Here is a 27,699-nt window from a genome sequence, read left to right as displayed (position 1 = left end):
GCAACACATATAGCTGGCGCGTTAAATAAACGTTTTAAATTTAAAAACTTTTTTTTTAAAGTTCCGTGAGATTTTTTCCTTTATAACTGTGTAATGGTTTTTAAGTTCTTTATAACTCTAAGCCTATTTATGTATCTTCGTATGCTTCTTTATAAATTGATGTATGTCTGTGGCGATTTTTTTATATGCCTTTATTTATTGATATGCTGGGAATTTGTTTTCTAGGTCTATATTGAAATAAATATTCGTATGTGCGTTTGTGTCTAAATAATTAAATCTCTTGTATTTGTTTTATTTCAAAGGCGCCATAACATTGATGTAGACTGAGAAATCTGAAGACCCAGCTTCGACCCATAAGGACCCAGGTTTACTCCAGGCAACACCTGACCCCTGTGACCCAGGCGGCTACACATACTGTGACCCTGGAGACTAAAGACCCCTGTGACTCAAGCAGGAAAAGATATCAGTGATCCAGGTGGCAAAAGACCCTGTGACCCAGACGGGTACCGATCCCTGTGACCCCTGTGACCCCTGTGACCCAGGCGGCAAAAGACCCAGTGACCCAGGCGGCAAAAGACCCCTGCGAGCCAGACGGGTACCGACCCTTTGACCCCTGTGACCCCTGCAGCCCAACATGGATGTCCATTACATGGACATCCTGATTGAAGGGGAGAGAATCCCCGACGACGAACATTTTTTCCATTCGGCGCCCAAGTTGGACGCGCCCCACTCGGCGCCCCATTCCCGCTCGTCCTCCTTCAAGAACCGCCCCCGCCCCAAACTTAACATTGACATAGAGCTCGCCCAGAGACCCCGCACCAACAGTCTTCCGAACGCCTACCTGCCTCTTCCAGGTAAGTTAGTGCCCAGGTAACCTTCTCACAGAAACACAACAGTCTTCCAAACGCCTACCTGCCTCTTCCAGGTAAGTTGCCCAGGTAACCTTCTCACAGAAACACAACAGTCTTCCAAACGCCTACCTGCCTCTTCCAGGTAAGTTAGTGCCCAGGTAACCTTCTCACAGAAACACAACAGTCTTCCAAACGCCTACCTGCCTCTTCCAGGTAAGTTAGTGCCCAGGTAACCTTCTCACAGAAACACAACAGTCTTCCAAACGCCTACCTGCCTCTTCCAGGTAAGTTAGTGCCCAGGTAACCTTCTCACAGAAACACAACAGTCTTCCAAACGCCTACCTGCCTCTTCCAGGTAAGTTAGTGCCCAGGTAACCTTCTCACAGAAACACAACAGTCTTCCAAATGCCTACCTGCCTCTTCCAGGTAAGTTAGTGCCCAGGTAACCTTCTCACAGAAACACAACAGTCTTCCAAATGCCTACCTGCCTCTTCCAGGTAAGTCAGTGCCCAGGTAACCTTCTCACAGAAACACAATGTCCAAATTCTAAGGCAAAAACTGGCAGCTTGCGTATAAAATAAAATCCAGAATTCCGGTTTAAAAAACTCAACCACCACAAAACCAAACATACACACACACACACACACACACACACAGTCACACATACATATACATCAAACTTGCGAAGTTTCCAGGACCCTTAATATTTAATAATCACATCTAGATTGCCGTAAAGAAAAATCTAACCTGTGTAGGTAAAGTTAAAAAAAAATGGCTCCATGAAGCTTGAGCCAAAATTCCTATCAAAACGAAGTCGAGACCCGAGTTAAAAGTTCATGAAACACTAGACTTCCGTTTTCAAAAATCGCTCCCAAAAACATGGAATAAAGTAGCTTGCAATGGCTACGTAGTAATGTATTCTAACCATCACCACCCTCTACAACTCATCATTGGCATATCATGGCATTTAATCATGGCACTAATTACACAGTAATTAAATCAATTGACACGATAAAAATCCTCGTATTGATTTCCACTAATGGCTATTAACAAACTCAGGTGAATTAAAATATCGGTAGGAAAAATCGTTAAAATAAAATTGGTCAGCGAAGTTAAACGTTGATGTTGTTTTACACTGAAGGTTGCTGCTTTATGTAAAATATTGTATTTGTAAAGACAGAAAAAATATGCCAGGTAAACTTCATAGATTATGTTGGTATTATTTATTTTTGTTTTTTTTTACGTTATGGAAAGCATTATCGTCAATAACATACGACTATGATATGAATCTTCTATTTAACGATTACACTCGTTGCTATTTTCCCTTTTGTGCCAAGGACACATGGGGCCCCCACAGAAAGCACCCTCCAGCGGCAATTGTCCTGGCAGTCCCCCATTACAGTCCTGCCTCTGCCAGATGCTTTCCCGCAATGATTACCCTAGGCCTAATTATTTATATAAACATTATCATGGCGCATTAACTTATAGAGATAAATAACTAACAAAATCCTGCAAAATTTCTGACTCAACTTTTTCTTTGAAATGCTGATGGGAAAAAAATTCCTAACGTTCTGTTAAAGAAAAAAACATAATAAAAATGAAATTCAACGTGTTTGCTAACCATTTCAAGGCGAAGATATGTAAACTAAAGAAGATGACAATGTAAGTCGGCTACAACATGTAAGTCTGATTCAACAAACAAATCTCTTACAAGTATGTTTCTGCATACACTCTCATATGACATACAAGTCTGAAGTCTGTTATTAAATACACGTCTAGAGGTCGGCGTGGTCGATTCCGTAAAGCTCATAGTTGCTAAACTGAAATGTCTCGAGTTTGAACCCCCTGGCAGATGAGGCTCGACAGCTGGAGACAGCCACTCTTTTAGGAGAAAGAACTCCAAAATAAAACAACTACTGCCTTGTAGTTTGTTCTTTGTTGGACAAAGGCTATGGAAGCAAATCCAAAAAGAAAAGCAGGCTGAAATCGGAGTCAACGACCTATGGTGCATAACAAGTATATTTAATTGTTCCGACACAAAAATTAAGAACAATGAAGAAAAAGAAGAAATACACTTCTTATATAACATACAAGTCTAAAATATTTTACAACATGCACGCCTGGTACAACATACAAATATTCTACAAAGTACAAGTCGCTACAACATACAGATTTTCCACAACATACAAACCCTCCAAAACATACACTTCTGATAACGTTAAACCCCCTTTAGCCATGTAATCGACTCTCACTAATGACATTTCCATGAAGCGATGCTGCTCCCCATGTTTGTTTTGTCTGGTTGCCTTGTACACGTCTACACTACCTTTCATCTGCTCGCTCGAATCACGTGATCGCACCACCACGTGACCATAATGTTTACCGTCTGTTTACACTCTTTTTTTTACCTCCCCTGAAAGAAAGTTTACGACAAAAGCTCAACTTCCGGTTTTTTAAAAATGTCAAACATGTTCGTACATAAAAACTCAACTGCGATCTTTTCAGATGAAACAAATGATAAAAAAAAACACATCCTAGGCATATTGACGTCACGATGTTGATTTAGGGAAAAAAAATACTTCTCACCCCCCATAGCGCCCAGCACAACTTGAGCCCCCCCATAGAGCCATATTTCCAGCCAATCAACATCCACTTCAGTCCCCAGCCCGGGACTTCAAATTTCTCTCTGCTTCCGGTTGTTCAGGGTCTCGACATTCTCAAGAACTGCCCAACCCCCTCCGGCCATTTTATTACCTAATTTATTGCCTGCAGATATGTTCTAATTTGATTAGCCTTTTAATTGGTGTCTCACCATGATGTTACTCTTCTAATTAACTAAATTAGTGTGAGTTAGTGCGTCACGCATGCGTGTTTTATAAAGCTGTAGTACTTGGTGCGTGTAGTCGAAACGAAGCTGATTAGTACTCAGTACATCAAGACTATAAAAGTTAATGCAAGAGTACTTCGATTTTCTTGTCGGTATGAAGGTTAGTACTGGGTGCTAAAAACATTTCGTTAGTTTATTAGTAGATCTATATCTGTTTTGTGATATACTGAGGTTAAGTACTCTGAAATAGTGTTATATCGCATAGTTGAGTACTCAGTAAGCCATGATTATCCCGTTCATAGAATTAGTTGGCTTTTGAGCATTCGTCCATTTTGGGCATTTTTCGCATTTGAGTTAACGGCCTTTGACAAAAGTCCATTCGGGCAAACGGATTTTGAGCTAATGTCGGTTCAGGAAAGTGTTTTTCGATCATTTTCATAAACCCATGTTCGGGCAAACGGCGTTGACAAACATATGTTAGGGTAAACAGGTTTTGAACTAATGAACCTTCGTGCACTGTGTATATTACTATAGTTTTGAGCCTGTAGGTATTGGTACACTTAGCTTGACATGTCTTTAGAGTAAGTAGGCCTACTGTAACTATTTCCATTCAAACCTACCTAGAGTTGCCGTGTATTTTACAGAAGATGCAATATTGACTTGAGTCTTACAAGAGTCAGTCGGGGAGTCAGACTTTGATTGACTCACCTCGCCAATCCATGCATGATTCTTCTTTGTTATCTTTACAGTGGTCAACTTTTCAACCAGCTGTCAATTACACAAAATGGATTCCGTTTCCAAAAATAAACTGTCTCAAATATATTGAATTAACATTTTTTTTTAATCCCTGACATTATTTTACATTTATTAATCGTATTTAACTCATTTTTAAATTAAAAGTGTTTTTTTTTTAAATGCGAATGGGTTCTGGGATAAATTTAGAATAATTAATTAATCATGACGCAGGGACAGGCTAGTTGCGTCAGTCTAATGACCAGCACTAATGACGTCATCCACGACGGGGGTGGGGGATCTCACGCGCTCTGATAATTATGGTGTTGATTGATGAAATCAACCCTCATTAGTGCCATCATTTACTTCATTATCTGCTCGAAGCGAGCTGAATAGCAGTGGATCTCAAAGTATATCAAAGGTAACCCCTCTATAGAAGCAAGTAGGGGCTAATCTTAGGGAAGATTGCAATTATCAGAGAATTGTGTGCAGACTAAAATTGGTCTTTAAGCTGTTTATGGGCTGAAATGTTTTACTTTTAATCTGGTTATATACTAATATGTTTTTGTTATCAACGTATGGGCTATTATGTTTATCTTTCAATTAAATTATTTATATACTAACCTTACTTTCAATCTTTTTTAGGGCTAACTTGTCCGTAAGCTGTTTTGGACTAAATGTTTACGTTCAAGTATTTATAATCTAACTTCTTGTTTAAAGTGGTTTTGTGATAATCTCTCTTTCAAATTGTTTTGTGATAATCTCTCTTTCAAATTGTTTTGTGATAATCTCTCTTTCAAAATATTTAGGGCTAATAATCCCTCATTCAACTTGTTTTGGGCTAATCTCTTTTTAAATTTTTTTGGACTAATCTCTTTTTTAAATTTGTTTTGGGATAATATATCTTTCAATTGATTAGGGCTAATCTCTTTTTAAAATATGCCCGCTCGCTCCTGGTCGTTCGATGCTCTGTCTAGCCTTCCAATGTGGCAAATATCTGCTCCAGTTATTCCACACACACCCACACACACCACACGTGCAAGTTTCTATCTACCAGTGTGAGCCACTTTATCCGGCACAGTAGCTGCATCGTTAACATTGCTCACACTTTAAATTTAAGTGTGGATTAGCGCTACCTGCGGTGGATTAGGTGAGCTCTACCTGCGGTGGATTAAAGTGTCACACCTCGTTCATAAACATTTTTTTCTACAGCACAAAGTACCGCCTGTTGCGAAAATATTTTAACTTGTTGCATCTTTATGGTTAGAATATATGTTGTTTTTTTTTTTACTTAAAGCGAAGTTCTAATCTAGATGTTCCTGCTTTATTTTCTGGAAAAGCTGGGCAAAAACTAAAATTTTTTGGCTTGTCCAAACTTCAAGCTTTTTTGCATTGTACTATCTCCCCTATATGTGATATAGAGGCTTATGTTGAACCTTTTGTGTTGTTATAATAAAGAAATAATAAAGGAAAGAAACTTATGTTCAAGTTCACCAAACCGATACTCACACACATTCAAGCGTGTGGCTACAACGATGTTGTTCGAGATTTATCTTGGTAATCAAGTCGTTAAAAAAATCGCACTAAGGCCTAGCGTTAGGAAGTACGAACCGAAGTTTTCACACGTTATTACAGATATGGACATTTGATGTTGCTTTCATTTTCATTTTTGTTTTTATTTAATCGTGATTATTCTTCAGGGTTAGCATGTGTAGGTAACTTCTTACATCTTACACCTAACATCACTGCATGCTTACATCTTATAGTTACCAACTTACACCAGGACTTATGATTACTATCGCATACCTTACAGCTTGCTTACACCATGAAAGAACGTGCTTTCATTTTTGTTTTTATTTAATCGTGATTATTCTTCAGGGTTAGCATGTGTAGGTCACTTCTTACATCTTACACCTAACATCACTGCATGCTTACATCTTATAGTTACCAACTTACACCAGGACTTATGATTACTATCGCATACCTTACAGCTTGCTTACACCATGAAAGAACGTGCTTTCATTTTTGTTTTTATTTAATCGTGATTATTCTTCAGGGTTAGCATGTGTAGGTCACTTCTTACATCTTACACCTAACATCACTGCATGCTTACATCTTATACATACCAACTTACACCAGGACTTATGATTAAAATCGCATACCTTACAGCTTGCTTACACCATAAAAGAACGTGTTTACATTTCAGCGATAATATCATTGCAGACATCGTGCTATATCTTACATATACATGACAGCGCTGCTCACGCAGTTATGTGTGTCTGTGACTGTGTACTCACCTCCACCCCTGTCAGACAGTACCTGTATCTATGATCATCTACAGATAGCTGCACGTGCATCATTGTCAAACAGTACCTCAGTCTGTAACTGTGTACTCACCTACAAAATGCAGCTACACACCCATCCCCTTGTCAGACTGTATCTATTTCTATAACCGTGTACTCACTCTATTGTCAGACTGTACCTGTGTCTGTATGTGTGTACTCATCTAGAGAATGCAGCTACACACCTGCGCCATTGTCAGACAGTACATGTGTCTGTATGTGTGTACTCACCTAGAGAATGCAGCTACACACCTGCGCCATTGTCAGACAGTACATGTGTCTGTATGTGTGTACTCACCTAGAGAATGCATCAACACACCTGCGCCATTGTCAGACAGTACATGTGTCTGTATGTGTGTACTCACCTAGAGAATGCAGCTACACACCTGCGCCATTGTCAGACAGTACATGTGTCTGTATGTGTGTACTCACCTAGAGAATGCAGCTACACACCTGCGCCATTGTCAGACTGTACTTGAACCGGTGCCATGTAGGTGAGACTGGCGCTGCGTCAAAGAACGGTTCCACTCTGCGAGGAGGTGAGGGGGGGGTGGAGTTGGGGGGTGAAGTGTTGACTCTAATCTTTGCGGATGATAAAAAATGAACGAAGTTCGTGCTCATTAGTTATATAGGTGGGGGAGGAAGGTATTTAAAAATATTTTATGGAAATTTTGGTGGAATCGCGGTGTAAACAACTTAGGAAAAGATGAATTACGTTGTTGGGATCGCAAATTATAAGATTCGATGAAACGATCTATTGTGATGTTGTGGGTCACATAAAATATAAGATTTAATGTAATAATGAATTACGTTGTTGGGGTCGGAAAATATATGATTTGATAAAACGATGTTTTACAATGGTGGATGTTATGTAAAGATTTCATGAAATTATATAAAGCAATGATATCGTTCATGTGATATATTTAATGAAAATATATGTAGAGAATGAATCGTTGTATAGTTGTTAAATGGTTATTGTTAGTAAATTGATGTGCTGCTCTTACAAGACGACGAGTTAAGCAATGTTTTTATATGAGGTTTCTTATGTCATAGTCTGATGTACACATTGTTGTTATACCAGTATACATTTGTGTTATAGCAGTCTCATTCATACAAAACATTTTTGTTATAGCATTCTCCGTACTGTACATATTTTTGTTATACCAGTCTCCTTGTACACATTTGTTTTATACCAGTCTGCTTCATGTACACATTTGTGTCATACACACTTTTGAAATATGTATTGGTGTTAACATTCTTGCTGCTACAGCAAAGTCTGCCGTACACATTTATAGACTTCCGATTCTGTATTATGTCGTTATAGAGAAGTTGTTGAACACGTGTTTACACAGCCAATGGGTGCGACATTTCCCCTCGTATAATATGTTCCCCATATGTGTGTGTTGTATAACACGTCCTGAAAAAAACAGGATGTTTTCTAGGTGAGGGTAGGTGCACTTCTGTCAGCTGTCTTGGAATTATTTTACCAATGTTTATTTGGTCAGGTGCACCGCGTGTCCAGATTTTAATTAGGTGGTATCGGTAATCGTCCGTGTTTCGATGTTTTGGGTGATAAGGGTGATGATAAGGGTGATGATAAGGGTGATGATAAGGGTTATGAAAGGGTTGATGATAAGGTTGATGATAAGGTTGATGATAAGTGATGATAAGGGTTGTTATAACTGTTGATGATAAGGATGATAATGGTGATGATAAGGGTGATGATAAGATTGATGGTAAGGTTGATGATAAGGGTGATGATAAGGGTGATGATAAGGTTGATGATAAGGGTTATGATAAGTGATGATACGCATGATGATAAGTGATGATAAGGTTGATGATAAGGGTAATGATAAGGTTGATGATAAGGATGATATAAATGTTTGTATGTTTGCTTCTATGTTCACAACGCCGCCCCACCCCTCACACTCAGAGGCGTAGCGAGGGGGGGCGGGGGTGCGGATCGCACCGGGTGACACCACTTAGGGGGTGACACCAAGGCAAAAAATAGCAAAATATATAGAGAAAAACTTGAGTGGGGGGTGCAAATCGAAAACTTGAGGGGGGGGGTGCAAATCGAAAATTTGTCCCCGGGAAGGGTCACTACGCCTCTGGGGGGTGACACCATTAAGTGCCGCACCGGGTGACACCCGACCTCGCTACGCCACTGCTCACACTATGTCCCCACCCTCCCCTAGTACGCCGTGCCTCCACTTGGTAGTGCACCTGTACTGTAAGGCTTAGAGTCAAATTATCATTTCCGGCGATACTAAATATTCGAATACATGGGCAAGAAGTACTAAATTAAGTGATATTCGATTTTGTTATTTATAGATAAGGCAACTAGACAAGTATTACCTCACCGATACTTGGTATTCGAATATGGCTGTACGTCCGTTGTGTTAGTACGTACCACTGACTTACGTCACCAACAGGTGAAGACGTAATTTAAGCGAAATCTGCCAGGTCATGTTGACCCAGGGATGTTTTTCTTGGTAGGGGAATGAGTAAAACAGCTGCTAGCTTCTAGTGGTTTCCAAATAGATAATTAAAGAAAAATTATACTAATGCTGCGAATGTTTTTTGGGGTGGGGAGTGGAGTGGAGGGGTACAGATGTGGGGGTGGAGGTGTGAGGGTGGTGTGAGGGTGATTGTGGAGATGTGAGGATGTAGGTGGTGTGGGGTGCAGGTGTGTGGGTACAGATTTGGGTGGATGTATGGGGTGAGATGTGGGGGTGGAGGTGTGGGGTGTAGGTGTGGGGTGGAGATGTGAGTGTGAAGGAGGAAGTGGATGTGTGGTGGTGGAGGTGTGGTGGTGGAGGTGGAGGTGTGAGGGTGGAGGTGGATGTGTGGTGGTGGAGGTGTTGGGTGGAGGTGGAGGTGTGAGGGTGGAGGTGGAGGTGGAGGTGTGTGGTGTGAGGGTGGAGGCGGAGGTATGATGAGTGAGGGTGGTGTGAGGGTGGAGGTGTGAGTGTAAGTGTGAAGGAGGAAGTGAAGGTTGTGGTGGTGGAGATAAGGGGAGATGCGGAGTTGAGTTGTGGGGGGTGTAGTTGCGGGGCTTGAGGTGTGGGGTTGAGAGTGTGGGAGTGGGAGTGGATATCGCCGCATCAACTTTAGTCTTTACCTTGATTTCACCCCTCAGCATCACGTGATGACCTTCAACACGCACGCGCATCGGAGTGAGAATTTTTTCTGGCAAAAACTGGCATCTTATGTAATCTAAACTGCCATTTTGTGATCCAGCCAAGCTGGTAGTTTTTGTATCGCAAAAAAAATGTCATTTTGTTATCCAGTGAAATCGATTTTTTGTATATTGATAAATGAATGAGGCGAGAAAGAGAGAGACAAAGAATACGAGAGAAATGAGAAATTAAGACAGAGAGGGAAAGAGAGGAGGGACTGGGGTGGTTACCTAACAGACAATCTCGAAATATGTTGCAAGTTTCCTTTCGTTTAGGGATCGCAGCTATGAAAGGTACTGACTTTGGCTGAGCAAGTGCTCAATTGACTTAATTTTTAGTGTTCGAGTTGATCGAGCATTATCTATCAGAGGGTTTGAACTCGAGACTTTTTCGAATTTATCAACCATGAACTTTTTGTCGGCTCGACCAACACAATTAAGGAATACGTGTCTACTGGTTATGCGCCATTAAGGCCATTGACTCCAATTTCAGCCTGCTTTTCTTTTTGGATTTGCTTCAATGGCCTTTGTCCAACCAAGAACAAACTACAAGACAGCAGTTGTTTGATTTTGGAGTTGTCTCTCCTAGAAGAGTGACTGTCCCCAGCTAAGGAGCCTCATCTGCCCGAGGGTTCGAACTCGGGGCTTTTCGGTTTAGCAACCATGAGCTTTACTGACTTGACCACGCTGACCCCAATCTATGATGAGAACTGAGTTTGAATGAGCATTGAACTGAGTAAAAAAAATCCCTGATTATAACAACGTCATTGAAGCAGATAAGCTCTACTTCACCTGCCCTCCACAGACACACGGGTTTATAAGGGAATAGTTCCGTGCTTTTAGAAAAAAATTACAAATCCAGCAGCATGTTTTGTCGCCACTTTTTGAATGCATTACATTCATAGCCCTAACCCTATACTTAACTTAAATACAAACAATGATATTAGTACTAACTAACAAAACCCTGTCCTCTAACTTTACGGCGATATCGACATAACCAGTGTTTTTTTCCAGACTTTTTTTCTCGGGGGGGGGGGGGGGGCACTTGAAACTTTGGGAGTGGGGATGGACTCAGTTTTCCGGGGAATGGGTGGGGGTAGGACGCGGGTTAAAAAAATGTTTTATATAAGTTATATTTTGTTTCGGGGTGCGGGGTGGCGTGGGTATGAGGGGGGGGGGGGGTAGACATTGGATGTAGCCAACGCCTTAATGACCAATTTTAAAACCTAACACTAAACCCGCCATCTTGGAGTTCCCCTAGCTCAAGCTTTTAACTAAGCTGATTGGATGAAATAAAACGCTAATTAACTCCCATTTTCTAGCCTTCCTCGTCTAATTACATAATTACATTTCCTACAAATTGAAAAGAAAATAATAAATTTCAAATAAATTACAAAGCGACATATTAAAAAAAAAATATTCGAACTCATAACGTCAAAAAGTTAGATTTAGACATCTAACAGCGCCATCTGTCATCAGTGACGCGCCATTTTTTTCTTGCCTGACGTATGATCTCTGACGTGTCTCAGCTATTTTTAGATTGATCAAGTTTCACGTTGCGCGCAGGCGTAAAATATCTTTAAATAGCGTTTTAATTCTATCGCTCAATTTTCGAAATCAAACTAAATCTTAGCTGGGCAATTGTGTGACTTACAAGATTGATTTTTTTAAATGTATTCGTTTAAAAAAAATGTGAAGCTGTCAAACAAATTTTTTCATTGTGTTGGATGTGAATGTTAGAAAAAAAGTTGAAATGTAAAATCAATCAAGTATTAAATAAGATGTCGTTTATTTAAATAAAAACAAGTAGCCCAATGCAGACTTTCTATTTTGATATGATAATTAAAGTAATCAAACAGCGAATTCGATAGCTCTAGACTTGTAGTATGACCATCATAAAAATTGTTTAAATTCTTGCTTTAGTGTTGCCAGATTTTTATTCAAATTTATTAAATATTGCCAGGTTTATTTGAAAAAAAACTATACTTGATAAAACAGATTACTTTACATAACATAAAACAGTGTTGAGTGAATAACCTTAGTTATAAAACAACGTAGTTATAGTTGTGTGAATAGCCTCAGTTTTAAAACAAGGTTGCTGCGATTGTGTGAATAGCCGCAGTTTTAAAACAAGGTTGCTCTGATTGTGAGAATAGCCTCAAATTTAAAACAATGTTGTTAAAACTGTGTGAATAGCGATAGTGTTAAAACAAGGTTGCTATTGTTGTGTGAACAGCGCAGAGGCGTAGCGACCCTTCCCGGCGCCCGGGGACAAACTTTTCGATTTGCACCCCCCCCCCCCTCAAACTTTCAATTTGCACCCCCCTCAACCTTTCAATTTATTTTTCCAACCCATTTTGGCGCCCCCTAAGGTCGGCGCCCGGGGACATATGCCCCCCCCCCCCCCCCCCCCTCGCTACGCTACTGGAACAGCGTCCATTGGATTGGATCGTGCTGCTCCGGCTCTGTAATACCAACTGCGGGCAAAAGCTAACGAAACGCGGACTCACTAGAAGATAATGTTGTAGTCCTTTACACGTTGACCCGTCATTGCAGATCTACATTTTTTTTTCTAAACATTGTAAAATATTTAATTAGCTGCTAATTAATGATCTGTTTACCAACTACACCTGAAGAAAAGTTCCAATTATGTTTGTTTTAAATTTAACATCTTGCTGTATTTACCCGTTAAATTTTACATCACACAGCAGATGGGCTCTTGACATTTTTAATAACGTTCCATTTTCTACACGAGTCGTTAATTATTTCTACAATCAACGAAGGCGGAGTTATTTTAAGTATTGTTTGATGAGTTATCTCCTCTGTCCGTAAGCCTGCTATATTGGCTGAAGGTTTTTGAGTCCACAAAAGACATAATTGTTCTTTTTTCCCATAGACAAGAGTTGTTTTTTTTTTCATCAGTTATTTGTTAATTTTCAACGTTTTTTTTTCCATTCCGTTTTCTTTTCAAAGAACAATTTCATTTCATTGACCAATTACGACTTGCGTCGATAGCCAATGGCATTTCATTGGCCAATTTTTTTTCTATTTATTAGACCAATTTTGATCCATTTAATGTAATCCATTCCATTTTCTACACAAATTTTACTATATTTCATAGTTTGTTTTGTTTCATAGAACAGTTTAGTTTACTTTAACAGATGTTCAATTTCGTACACTAATTTTGTTTTATTTTATTTATCAATTTATTCCTGGTAATGGGCCAATTTTGTGCCATTTTTTAAAATCAATTTCGTTCAATTTCATAAACCGAATTCATTACATGGACGAATTTCTTTCCATTTCATAGATCAATTTCTTTTCATTTCTTAAACGGAATTGGTTTCATTTCATAGAACAATTTCTTCCAATTTCATTAACAAAAATTATTGTTTAAAATTTCATGAACGAATTTCTTCCCATTTCATTGAGTAATTTCTTTTCATGAACGCAATTTTTTCTATTTCATAGACCAAATTTTTTCCCATTTCATTAACGTAATGTTTTCCGATTTCATGGACTAATTTCTTCCCATTTCACTAACAAATTTTTTTTCCATCCAACAGAGCAGTTCCTCCTGCCCGAGAAATGCGGCATCCAGCGCGTGCGGTCCTTCAAGACGACATCAAAGGGACTCGTCAATCATGGGGACTCATACAAGAAATCTACCAACAGGTGAGCTCGCCAGGTGAACCCTCGCCAAGGTCGCCAGGTGAACCCTCGCCAAGGTCGCCAGGTGAACCCTCGCCAAGGTCAAGGTCGATAGCTTGCCTGTGGTGAACTCGTATCTGCATGCGGCAGACGAATTTTTTGTTTCAGTTCGCGAGTTCTTTGTTAAAGGAAGAGTTCCATTCAAAAGTAGATTACTTCTTTATGAAGTCGGTTAATTTTAATTTATTTAGCGGGTTTTGTTCTTCTACTTACGAAAATTGAATGGAAATTTTTTTTTAAGTTACTTAATTTTTTTTCACATAACATTTATTATCTAACTTTGAAATTGTGCACATAACGTGTATAATCTAACTTTCAAATTTTGCACATAATGTGTATAATCTAACTTTCAAATTTTGCACATAATGTGTATAATCTAACTTTTAAATTTTGCACATAATGTGTATAATCTAACTATGAAATTTTGCACATAACGTGTATAATCTAACTTTCAAATTTTGCACATAATGTATATAATCTAACTTTCAAAATTTGCACATAACGTGTATAATCTATCTTTTAAATTAAAGGGTTTTACTTTTTAAAAAAACAAGCTCCATTTAGATTGTTTTAATGTGAAATATTTTACCACTTTTCTAATTCACACATACACATCACGTGATAAACGTCACGTTTCTTCCACCAACGTGGCGTGTGATCTCTACAGTCATGTGTCACGTCGGTGGCAGGTTTATTCCCATCTTAAAACTTTGTGTAAAGATGATTTTTTTTTTAGCCGCGGTTACGTAAAAGTGGGATTTATGTGGGTTTCTTGACGTTTTCATGTGGTTGAATTTTTTTTTTTTTTGTTCCGGATTAATGGTCTGATAAAAAAAAATGGAGGTTATACAAACAGTTAAGTTCATCCGTAATAAAAATAATTCAAAGGCTTTTTTTAAAGTAAAGGTTAAATAAAATAGAAAACGAAAAATAATGTCTACGATTCCTTAAAAACATGTTTTTATAACTTGGGTAGTATTGGTCATTACAACAAAAAAAAAAGTTGTCTACAGTTCTTGTCATATGTATTTTGGTCTTCCTTTCCAATAAAAGTGTATAGCAACCATAAAAAAACAGAGATAATTAACTTAAGAACAGAAATCTGTTGAAATTTTGTTAAATATTTAAACTTGTGCACCAATTGTTAGCGATATTAAGGTAGTCAACACCATTAAAATTAGTTAACAACAAAACGACAACACTGACAATGGTGCATCTTAAATCTCGTGTCAGCTTATAAACAATTACAGGAGCTTTCTCGTGAAGTTGTAAAAAAAACATGATTTATCGCTTTAAATTTTTTTTTAAATTTTTGTTTGTTGATGTTTTTGTGGAGGGTATGGTGGAGTGGGGGTGCTGTCAATGTTAGATGGTGAATAAATTCTGGTGATCCGTTTTATTATACCCGCACAACAACGATTTTCTGTTAAGCTTAAAGCAAACAGCTATACCTGTTAAAGATTGATCAATCGCCATAGACCTCCCCTACACACATATACCCCACACTCAACACACACAATGTGGATGATGCCGATGTCTGACAAATGTCCTCCCCCCCCCCCCAGTCTCATGTCCTCAGGCAGTGCGGCGTCCATCACAGAGGCCAACACCAAGCTTCCCAGGCGCCCCAGCTGGGTGTCAGACGACAGCGCCCCCGAGAGCGAGGAGTCGCACCCCCAGGCCCCCTCCGTCGTCTGCCCCAGCAACATTCACCTGTACAGGTAAGTGACGTCACGCACGTGTGTACAGACCCTTGAGGACACGCGTAAATGACGTCATATTTTTAATACCGGTTACTGACTTCGGAGTTAGAACGACAGATAGGGGACGTTACTCTTGAATAAATAATCACGCGAAATGACGACACTTTCATCTATACAGTTAGATTGTGTCACGATTAATAACATCAATAGGGTGTCTACTATATTTTAATGTTTAACTTGCAATATATACATACCAATAAATATGTATAAGTATGTGTATACATAAATTTATATAAGTATATATATATATTTATATATATATATATATATATATATATATATATATATATATATATATATATATATATATATATATATATATATATATATATATAAAATTATGTATATATGTGTATATTTATGTATATATCTCTGTGTATATATATATATATATATATATATATATATATATATATATATATATATATGTGTGTGTGTGTGTGTGTGTGTGTGTATCTGTGTGTATATATATATCATAAATAAATACGAGGGACATTTCAATTGTTTTAAAAAGCTAGCTCGTTACCATGGCAACCCCTAAGAATCCATAGCTACCATCACGTTTGACCCACGTTTGAAATACCAAAGATCTCAGAGTTCAACCAGTAAATCACACAGAACCCAGCATGCACCAGTCTCTCCCCCCCCCCCCCCCCCCCACAGTCTCTGTCACATGACTCATACTGCTACTTGGTCCTTTAGCAACTAACGTATCAGATAGTTCAACAGTTTTACAGGATTTTGAACATTTATGTTATTATGTGTTGTAGTTATGAATAGTGACGGGGTGTGGATCAGGGTTGGTTGGTTATACTAGGCGCTGGGGGAGGGGGATTTATCGGTCAAGCCAAACGGTGGTCAGGCAGAGAGGTTGGAAGCAGACGGTGTAACTGAAATAACAATATTGGACATTTAGTGGTATTTCAACACTAATAGGCTACTGTCTTCTGATATTGTTAGACCTTGAACAAAACACGGCGAAATGGTGTTGATGTGCATTTGTGTTAACTCACGGTACTCATGATGGGGTGTTCATGTGTTGTTTTTTTTGTCTGACCCCAGGGGTGTTGATGTGTTTTTGTCTGTCCTTATGGTACTCATGTGTTTTGTCTGTCCCCAGGGTACTCATAATGGGGGTGTTGATGTGTTTTTGTCTGTCCCCATGGTACTCATGATAGGTGTGTTGATGTGTTTTTGTCTGTCCCCAGGGGTGTTGATGTGTTTTTGTCTGTCCCCAGGGGTGTTGATGTCTTTTTGTCTGTCCCCAGGGTACTCATGATGGGAGCACCAGGTGTGGGTAAGACAGCACTCACCAGGCAGTTCATGACCTCGGAGTACAAGGGCACGTACACAGAATCAAATACTCGTGAGTACATTGTAGTAGTAGATTGGGGGAGGGGGGTGAGTAGGTGGAAGAGTGGTTTTGGGTGAGGATTGTGTGTGTGTGTAGATGTGAGTATAGGTTTGTGTGAGTGTGGGTGGAGGTGTGGGTGTATGAGTAGGTGTGGGTATAGGAGGTTTGTGTGAGTAGGTGTGTATGGAGAAGTATGTATAAGTAGGTGTGGGTGTGTGTGTGTGTGTGTCAGTGGGGTAGTCAACCCGTACACGCCATATAAACCAATACCCAAGCCAGTCAGTCGGAGTTTGCCGTGTTGAGGCCTGCCTGGCTAAGGGGAGACACCTCCTGAGCCGGTGATGATAAAGTAAGGTAGGCACTGGGGTGGGAGGTAGCATTGGTGGGGGCCCCGGAGTGTGTGAATGGGTGTTTGTGGGGGAGGTGTGTGAGCTTTGGGGCGGGGTGTAAGAGCTAATGTGGGGAGGTGGTGTGTGAGTAGATTTCTGGGGTGTAATTATTGGTAATGATGGGGTGGGATGGGGTGTGAGTAATTATTAGTACTGGACAAAAGGCGAGTAATTTTATGTGAGGAAGGTGTTCTTAGTAATTGGTTTGATGGGGAGGAGGGGGCGGGCGGTGGGGAGGGGGGAGCGGATGGGGTTTTGAGTATAGATGGAAAAGGTGATAAGGGTGTAGATGTTTTAAGGGCGAAGCTTGTGAGTAAGTGTCTAATTATTGTGATGACTCATTACTAAGATGTCTCTACTTCGGAAGAAACAAAAACTACGTACGTCTGCGTTTAAAATTAATATTAGCTAGCACTTCAGATCAAATTAGAATTAGTATGATTATGAAGCTTTTTTTTTTCAAAAAATTTTATAGCGTACCGTGATATGACTTCTCTTTATAAAAAAAAATTACACAACGTAAAACGGAATATTTTTTTTTCTTAATTTATTTTAACAAGAATTTGTGTTTTATCTTGATAAAAAATCACTTTTTTTTTTCGTTTTATAAAGGGCAGACAACGTTGAAACTATTATCCCTGGTTAATTATCTCCCTTCATAGAATTTTTCTTGTCTTTGTGTCGAGACTGCGTCAGACGCCATCTAGATAAATGTCGTCTGCAGAAATAACGTCACGTCTAGGTGGTTTCCGTCAAACAATCAAAACGAACGGAAATAGAAACAAGGACGATAATTCATGGTGGACGCGTATTCTTCGCTCAATGATATAGAAAAAAATATTTTTGAGAAAACAGTGAGAAATCTTGTTTTTTAGAGGACAATATAATGATAGGCATGGTGGCGTCAGTGATTTTTTTTTAGTTCTAAAAATGTCCAACCGTCTTAATTCTAAAGAAGTTGGCTGTAAGTGCGTAAAGACAGCTTTGATCTTACGCGGTTGAAATTACACTGTTTGATGCGAGTTTAGCTCGGCTGACGTCACTTTTGGCGTAAACGTTCGTGACGTCACGCGGCGCATGCGTCCATCAGAAAGATAAATTGTGTACAGAAAGGCTTTTGTTATGGAATCTGTTGGCGTGAGCAGACTTCAAGGTCAGGCTTGTTAAATGCTTTTTCCCCTGTGGGTAGCGCTTAGGGAGGGGGTGAGGGGTGGATGATTTACATCTGTATTTGTCCGTAAAAAAAACATTCTAGAATTTTATAATGTTTTTTTTTAAAGTCGTCGGTTTCTTACAGGGCTAGGTTTATATTCAGCCAGGAGTGGACTTACCCTCCGGTCTACCGGGGAAAATCCAAGTGGGCTTTAGAGAAAAATTCCGGAGAGAAAAATCCCGGTTGGCTTTAGAGAAAAATTCCGGAGAGAAAAATTCCGGTTGGCTTTAGAGAAAAATTCCGGAGAGAAAAATTCCGGTTGGCTTTAGAGAAAAATTCCGGTTGGCTTTAGAGAAAAATTCCGGTTGGCTTTAGAGAAAAATTCCGGTTGGCTTTAGAGAAAAATTCCGGTTGGCTTTAGAGAAAAATTCCGGTTGGCTTAAGAGAAAAATTCGGTTGGCTTTAGAGAAAAATTCCGGTGGGCTTTAGAGAAAAATCCCAGGAACGGTGCTGTCATAGTACTACTTGTGATTTGATTTTTTTAAATTATTGTTATTTTACCATTCCTTTATACCAGGGGTCTCCAAACTTTTCAGTCCGAGGGCCGCATTAACTATCAATTTTCAGTCCGGGGGCCAGTTTCTTCCACGCATGTCTTTGATTTTTCTGGGCAAAGTTCCTCAGCAATTACCAACACATTTTTTTCCGTGGACAAAAAGATCTCCGCGGGCCGGATGAGAGGACCTCGCGGGCCGCATTCGGCCCGCGGGCCGTAGTTTGGAGACCCCTGCTTTATACCAAGCGGTAAAATTCAGAAAAAAAATGCACAATGTATATAGAATCGATATATTTTCTACATAAGTTCCGTTTCGTTCTAGGGGGGGGGGGGGTAGGCTTTCTTTGGAGGGGGAGGAGGTTGCGGAGAAATGCCTGGAAGTACCTCTGGACTAGTCTTAGGACCAGTTTTATGGTTTGGGTTTAAATTAAAGTCTTAAGGATTATAATATCGTTATTGGAGATACTAGTATCGAATGTTAGAATAAGGCTAATGCACCAATAATTAAACTGATCTCTTTTTACCCAACGTCTTCTCCCGATACACTAATTAAACATCAGGTCATGACCTCTAATTAAGCCTAGCACTGGACAGCCAGACAGACTAATTAAAATCCCGGGGTAAAGTTTAATTGCAACATCATCATGTCTCGATTTTTTACCCAGGGAAACAGATTACAATCAACAGCATCGGATTAATTGCCGGACTTTTTTTTGTACGTGTACGTTGACTGTTAATTATGCATAGGTGGGCCGGTGTTTGCGTGATACTTGCGAAATACGGAGATAGGAATAATAAAAACGCATATGTTTAAATCCTGGATGTGATCGATTTTAGAGTAGAGACAGCTGCGTGAGGGTGGATGGTTGGTTGGTGTGGAATAAGGTATGGGAGGGATGGTATGGGAGTTGAGTGATGGTATGGGATGATGAGCGTTGGTGTGGGGGTGGTGAGGGTTGCGGTGAGATGGTGATGGATTCGAGGGATGGTGTGGGGTGGTGTGGGATGTGAGGGATGAGTGGGATGGTGTTTGATGGTGTGGGATGGGAGGGGTGGTATTGGATGCTGTGGGATGGTGTGTGAATGTATGGGATGTTGTGGGATGTGTGGGATGGTGTGGGATGTGTGGGATGGTGTTTGTGGGATGTGAGGGATGTGTGGGATGTGAGGGATGTGTGGTATGCTGTGGGATGTACCTTTATCTATGTACACCATGATGAAACAAATATACGTTGTTTTCTTTTCCTTTCTAAATCGTATATTGTTTTTTTTCTGTGTATACATATACAAGCATATTATTAAAATCTAAAAAAGTTTCTGCAAACGATCTAATAAGAACGTTATATTAATCGTTCTTCCTTTACAATTCCATATAATGTATATACTTGTATACAGCAGATATCATAAACTAGTTGAAGTCTTGTCAATATATGCACATATATAGGCCTAAAAATGTATAAGCATACACAAAACCTCACATACACATACATATGTATATATATATATATATATATATATATATATATATATATATATATATATATATATATATATATATATATATATATATATATATATATATATATATATATATATTCGTGTTAATTTTGTATCTATAAAATTATCACCCCTTTTAATAACTGGAAATTTACTACACATGTATCTCCCTTTCTGACATATCCTTAAAATTATCGTACATCCGCCGTTTTGAAAACCAGTCAGCGTGTACTATAAAAATAAAAATTATCTCCCTGTAAGACAACTCAACATGAAATTATCTCCCCTCCCTACGATTTTTCCCAGAGGTCGGAAAACACTCCGTCCCATCTAGACTATGGCATATAATTTTTTATCTCAAATATTTACTGAAGAAAGGGGGGTAATCCCACAGCGTTAGAGGTAATTGTTTTCTCTTGTTGGGACTTAACATTCAACAAACGAAGACTCGGGACGTATTTATTTTACAGGGGAGGTAAATATTGTGTTTTATTACTGTTTTGTATGTAAATAATTCTCGGATCTTTTTGGTTTATCTTCAAAAGTCTGCTTGAATGATGGGTTTAGTTTTGGGGATTGGTTGAATGTTACGATACGATGTGTATTAGGTTTAAAAAGTAAGATTAGGAATTTAGTAACAGCAATGGCATTTTTAATATGCAACTGCCATTATGTGAAAACTACTTACCTCGTGTTTGTAAATTCTACATAACCTATTACTCCACTAACCATTTCAATCCACTCCCCACCACACTCCACTCCCCCACCTCATTCCATTCTCATATCACAACACTCCCCACCTCAATCCATTCCCTCCTCACTCCATTCCCCTCGTCACTTCACTCCTCTCACATGCACACTCCACCCCACTCCCCTCCTCACCCCACTCTTCATCTCGCTCCACTACTGACTTTACTCATCAAAACACCCCATTCCCAGCCCCCAACCCCTCTTCATTTCCCACACCGCTTCCCATTTCAATCCTAATCCCTATATACACCCACTATCCTACTCACCACACAACCACACATCAATCCCACCCTATCCCCGTCCCAACCCACCACCCCACACTTTATCAAAACCCACACTACCCCTAACCCACTTCCCACCTATCTCCCCATTCCCCGTACCCCAGCTCTACCAATCCAGGTATCTCCCCCAAACCTCACCACCCCCCCCCTCTAACATCCAGCCTTTCTGGCATACCTCCACCATCTACCCCCGACACTCTCCTGGCCACTTTATTAGCCCCAGGTCTCCCACCCCAGGGTCAAGGTTGTCCTGACGAACTGGCAGCCTGCACGGAAACGAACAAGGAAATGTAATAAATGTGCCAGCTACATCTAGGCTGTCCATCTTACGTCACACCATAGGTGGACATAGGTCATCTAGCTATCCGTGGGACTGGTCACCTAACCCCACCCGAGGGATCAAAGTTATTACTAGAGGGCTAAGTACACCAAGATATCGTTACAAGATGTAATGCCCCCATTTATTCATTGTATTTCAGCTAATGACCGAGTTATTCGCAATCAGGATTTGTGCCAACGTTAACTAAGTTACGCGACTTTAGGGAGTTCTGTTCAACCAAGATGGTGGTAAGCGTAGTGATGGTGGAAGGTTTTACACCTTACGTCATTCCCTAGGGGTCGAATCCTGGGGGGAGGGGGAGGGGCTGATTTACGTCTGAGGCGGGGATCTCCTTCCAGCTCTGTGATTTACAACGCCAGACCCCGAGATTAGGCCTGTCTGAGGATTTACACCATCCTATCCGTGATTTACACCATTCTATCTAAGATTTACATCATTCTATCTGTGATTTACATCATTCTACCCGTGATTTACATCATCCTGCCCATTATTTACACCATCCTACCCGTGATTTACACCATCCTGTTCGTGATTTACACCACCCTGTTTTTATTTACACCATCCTGTCCATGATTTACACCGTCCTACACGTGATTTACACCATCCTGTCCATGATTTACACCATCCTACCCGTGATTTACACCGTCCTACACGGAGATTTACATCATCCTGCCATATCAATTAAATCATCTTTCCTAGTGATTCTAGTGCTGGCTCTAGGATAATTCGGGCGGGGGGGGGGGGGGGGGGGAAGATGATCTATGTGTTATTTTGGGTTTACAAGTTGTTGACGTTAAGGGGTTCAGGGTTTCAAGTTGGATTCAAAGATTGTAGGTGTCGCTGTTACATTAAGGTTTAGAGTTCTGATTTTACAGTTGGTTTAGGATGAGCTATTACTCTGAGATTTAGAATTAACTCTTTCAGCGGGGTTTAGGATTAGCTCTTACGGTGGATTTATCCTACTGTGGGGTTTGGGGTTCAACTTTTACTTTGGGGTTAGTTTTGTCCATGTCGGCCTGCCTTTTTTCCGTGTCGGCCTTTTGTCTTGTCGGCCTTTCGTCCTACACCCTGTTGTTATAATGGATTATGGTTTACTGTAGAGTTTTCAGTGTGTTTCGACTGCCCGTGATCTCGGTTAGAGGATGCCCACTCCACCCTGGGTCAAGTGGCACTGTCTTAATGTGCTCACGTGACTAATCTCCTTGTCAAGTGACTTGGAAAATTAACATTCTTCCACCTCCAGCTTCCCGCAGTGAAAAAAAAAACAGTCCTGTCGAAAATTCTAAAAGGGCAACAAATTGTATTAGCACCGTACGACTTAACTAGCTCGCGTGTAGAATGTTGTGTTGAAGCTACGTTAGGGGTGTTAAGAGTTGAATTCAGCGGCCGCCTATTCATTGGGTGAGAGCGTTGAATTCAGCGGCCGCCTATTCACGGGTGTAAGCGTTGAATTCAGCGGCCGCCTATTCATTGGTGTTAAGAGTTGAATTCACCGGCTGCCTATTCATGGGGGTGTTAAGAGTTTGAATCAGCGGCCGCAGATTACTTTTAAAGCATGCTTGAAATTAACACGTCTACACTTTTTGTACTGCCGGATTTCAAAGCGAGGATGGAGAAAAAATTAAATAAATAAAAGTGTCAGACTTGAAAAAAATAGTATGCTTGATTAAAAATTAAAAACAGGCTGATTAAAATTTAAATAAAATACTTAAAAAAAACTTTTTAAAAAACCACGTTTTTCTTGTGGACTAAAAAGTAGAAAATAACTATTTACATACATTTGATGACAAAAAACGTGGGTACGTTCACCATCAAATTTCCCGACCATTCTGCCCTTTAGAGCAATCAGAAGTGGGCTAATTTTCGATGTCAATTTTAACAACAAACAAACAAATCCACAAACGCGAAGCTGAGTTAAGAAAAACGTGTTAAAAAAAAAAGACTTGCTGTTTTAAATTACCTGATCTGGTTTGTTTTTTACTAAAGAATGTAGGGGAATGGTTTTTTTTTAACTACCGAAAGGTTTTGAAAAACAGATTTAAAATAATGGCATTTTATTTTGTAATTTAACAGTCACGATCTACTAAATAATGGAAGACATTTGTGTAAATTTTAAATAAAAAAAGTATTTATATTTCAACAACTGTAAATGATACATGGTTTATATTTTCCTCTTGTTTATACATATACATATGTATATATATATATATATATATATATATATATATATATATATATATATATATATATATATATATATATATATATAATAAATATATATATATATATATATATATAAAATAAATATATATATATATATATATATATATATATATATATATATATATATATATATATATATATATATATATATATATATATATATATATATATATTAATATATATATATATATATATATATATATATATATATATATATATATATATATATATATATATATATATATATATATTTATATATTTATATATATATATATATATATTTATATATATATATATATATGAATATATGCCACTTTCCACCTGTAAAATCATATGGTTCTTGTATGTTATTTCAGCTGATATTATCGAACCTGAAAGAAATGTCAACGTGCTATTGGACGAGCAGGAATCAACGTTACATTTCCTTGATGAGGAACAGGTGAGGGGTTAGCACGTAAACTTCATCATACCATCCCCATCATACCATCCCCATCTTACCATCGTCGGTCTACTATCTTGATCATAACATAATCATCATACCATCACCATCATATCATCCCCATCATACCATCCCCATCTTACCATCTCCATTCTATTATCTCGATCATAACATAATCATCACACCATCACCATCTTACCATTCTCATTACACCATCTCCATACTAACATCTCTAACATAACAAAATATCAAACCATCCCCATTCTACCATCTCTATTCTACCATCTGGATCAAAAAATTATCATTATACCATGCCCATCGTACCATCTAAATCACAACATAATATTATGCCATGCCTAAAACAACCATTTTCATTTCTACTGTCCCCATTCCACTATCTTGGTGATGACATAATTTTTATACAAATCCTATCATACCATCCCCATCATACCATCCCCATCATACCATCCCCATCATACCATCACCATCATACCATCACCATCATACCATCATCATCATACCATCACCATCATACCATGCCATCATACCATCCCCATCATACCATCCCCATCATACCATGCCCATCATACATCCCAAGCGTTCCATCCACATCATACCATCCCCATCTTACCATCCCCATCATACCATCCCCATCATACCATCCCCATCATACCGAACCCATCATACCATACCCATCATACTATCACCATCATACCATCACCATCATACCATCATCATCATACCATCACCATCATACCATGCCATCATACCATCCACATCATACCATCCCCATCATACCATCCCCATAATACCATCCTCATGATACTATACCCATCATACCATCACCATCATACCATCACCATAATACCATCACCATCATACCATCCTCATGATACTATACCCATCATACCATCACCATCATACCATCACCATAATACCATCCCCATCATACCATCACCATCATACCATCCCCATCATACCATCACCATCATACCATCACCATCATACCATCACCATCATACCATCACCATCATACCATCACCATCATACAATCACCATCATACCATCACCATCATACCATCCCCATCATACCATCCCCATCATGTCATCCCCATCATACCATCCCCATCATACCATCACCATCATACCATCCCCATCTTACCATCCCCATCATACCATCCCCATTATACCATCACCATCATACCATCCCCATCATACCATCCCCATCATACCGAACCCATCATACCATCTCCATCGTACCATCTCTATAATAACATAAAACCCAAACAATACCAGTCAATATAATTTCCTCAACAACACACCGTGCCTATCACAGCAAACCTATCAGTGATATCCGCATCAACCACCAACACTACCATCGCCATCAACCAACTTTACTACCATCTTCATCAACAAATAGAACTACCATCTTCGTTAATCAACTACCATCTCCATCAACCAAGGTCACTACCATCACCAAACTAAAACTACACACACACAGAGAGACAGAGACACCTTACTGCCACCTTTAAGCAAAAATATATAGACTCTACCCAACCCCATCTACCTCTCCACCCTTCCAGCTATAACAACCATCCCACTCCCCTCACACCCTCACCTCCCCCCCCCCCCCCCCCCACCCCACCCATCAAACAACCAACCTCCATTGTCTGACATTTTTACTGCCCGGTCGCCTGGCTTTATATTCATTACTCCTTGTCTGGCTTTATTCCATTTCCGATTCTTAATTTAATTATATTGATTAGCCCGCGCCTACGTACGTCACTGTACCTACCTCGTCACGTGACCAGACACTGATCACGTGGGCTGGCTTTTGTTTAAGCTCTTTGTTCAAATTAAGCTGACAGGTGGTAACAGCAGTGAGCTAGTCGGCCAATGAGCTTAGTTTGGTTTAAGCTCTTTACTTAAATTTCAAACAGGGGTGGGCTAAAGGGACATCGAGCTTAATTTGTTTTAGCTCTGTATTCAAATTTCAAATGGTGGGTTAGTTGAACAGAGAGCTTAGTTTGGTTTAAGCTCATTATTCAAATTTAAAATAATGGTGAGCTAATGTTTAGTTCAAACTCTTCGTTCTTTTGAATCTGTTATAAATAGTATGAGCTAGTGGGACAGCGAGCTCAGTTTGCTTTAAGCTGTTTATTCCCATTTCAAAAAGCAGTTGATTAGTAAGACAAAGAACTTGCTTTGGTTTAAGCTCTTTGTTTAATTTTTTTTAAGTTCTTATCTAATTGAGCAAAGAGCTTAAATAACTTTAAGCTCTTTATTTCCAAATTATTTTCCTCTCATTAAATTCCTTTAAGTCCGTCGTCATGCTGTAGGATTGATAAGATCCGTGAGTTAAGCTCTTCTGACTGATCGAGTGATTGATTATACTTCAGATTATCTGCACGTTTATTATTGATTATATTAATCTTTAAATTAATTTTTTATGACTAATTAAATATCAAGTAAGACTTAAAATTATATACGCGTGCGTTGTCATCGGAAACTATTTTATCTGGAAAAAGAAACAAACATTACAAACCTGTCAAAATTTAGTTAGGAGATTTGGTCTTGAACCCTTCCATACACCCATTCACCGACCTTGCAACAATAGATTATATTTAACCCTTGCCTGGCCAACTAACAATAAAAGAAAGCTCTATTAACCCTTGCCTGACCAACCCAACAATAACATAACCCTATTAACCCTTGCCTGACCAATCCAAACAAAAACATAAAGCTCTATTAACCCTTGCCTGACCAACCCAACAAAAACATAGCTCTATTAACCCTTGCCTGACCAATCCAAACAAAAACATAAAGCTCTATTAACCCTTGCCTGACCAATCCAAACAAAAACATAAATCTCTATTAACCCTTGCCTGACCAACCAACAAAAAATAAAGCTATATTAACTCTTGCCTGGCCAACTAATAATGACATAAAGTTCTATTAGCCCTTGCTTGACCAAGACAACAAAATCATAAAGCTCTATTAACCCTTTCCTGGCGAACCCAATAATAAATAAAATAACCAATAATAAAATAAAGCTCTATTAACCCTTGCCTGACCAACCAAAAACATAAAGCTCTATTAACCCTTGTCTGTCCACAGCACCCCGACTTTGAAGCCGAAGACCTACCCATAGACGCCTACGTCGTGGTTTTCTCCGTGTCCGACACGACGTCATACAACTACGCGCTGAAGAGCATCAGGACACTGCGGGAGGTCCACAGGACCACCAAGGCCATCATCCTGGTGGGCAACAAGATAGACCTGGCCCGTCAGAGGCGGGTGGCCAAACATG

General features: G+C 39.3%; 1 protein-coding gene across 1 annotated transcript; it reads left to right on the top strand.

Annotated features, from left to right (window-relative positions):
- Positions 1-608: 608 nt before the first annotated feature.
- Positions 609-27,699, top strand: LOC131948986 (GTP-binding protein REM 1-like; the record flags this gene model as incomplete). Its single annotated transcript, XM_059310736.1, has 6 exons — positions 609-854; positions 13,500-13,608; positions 15,210-15,365; positions 16,676-16,773; positions 24,307-24,389; positions 27,507-27,699. Coding segments are annotated over exons 1-6 (859 nt in total), but the record flags the coding sequence as incomplete, so codon positions are not given.

Source organism: Physella acuta, unplaced genomic scaffold (genome assembly GCF_028476545.2).
Source record: "Physella acuta isolate Inbredline_101_S28 unplaced genomic scaffold, ASM2847654v3 ptg000668l, whole genome shotgun sequence".
NCBI classification, from domain to species: Eukaryota; Metazoa; Mollusca; class Gastropoda; family Physidae; genus Physella; species Physella acuta.
The sequence above is the reverse complement of the archived record's forward strand: the minus strand, read 5'-3'. Positions and strand labels throughout refer to the sequence as shown.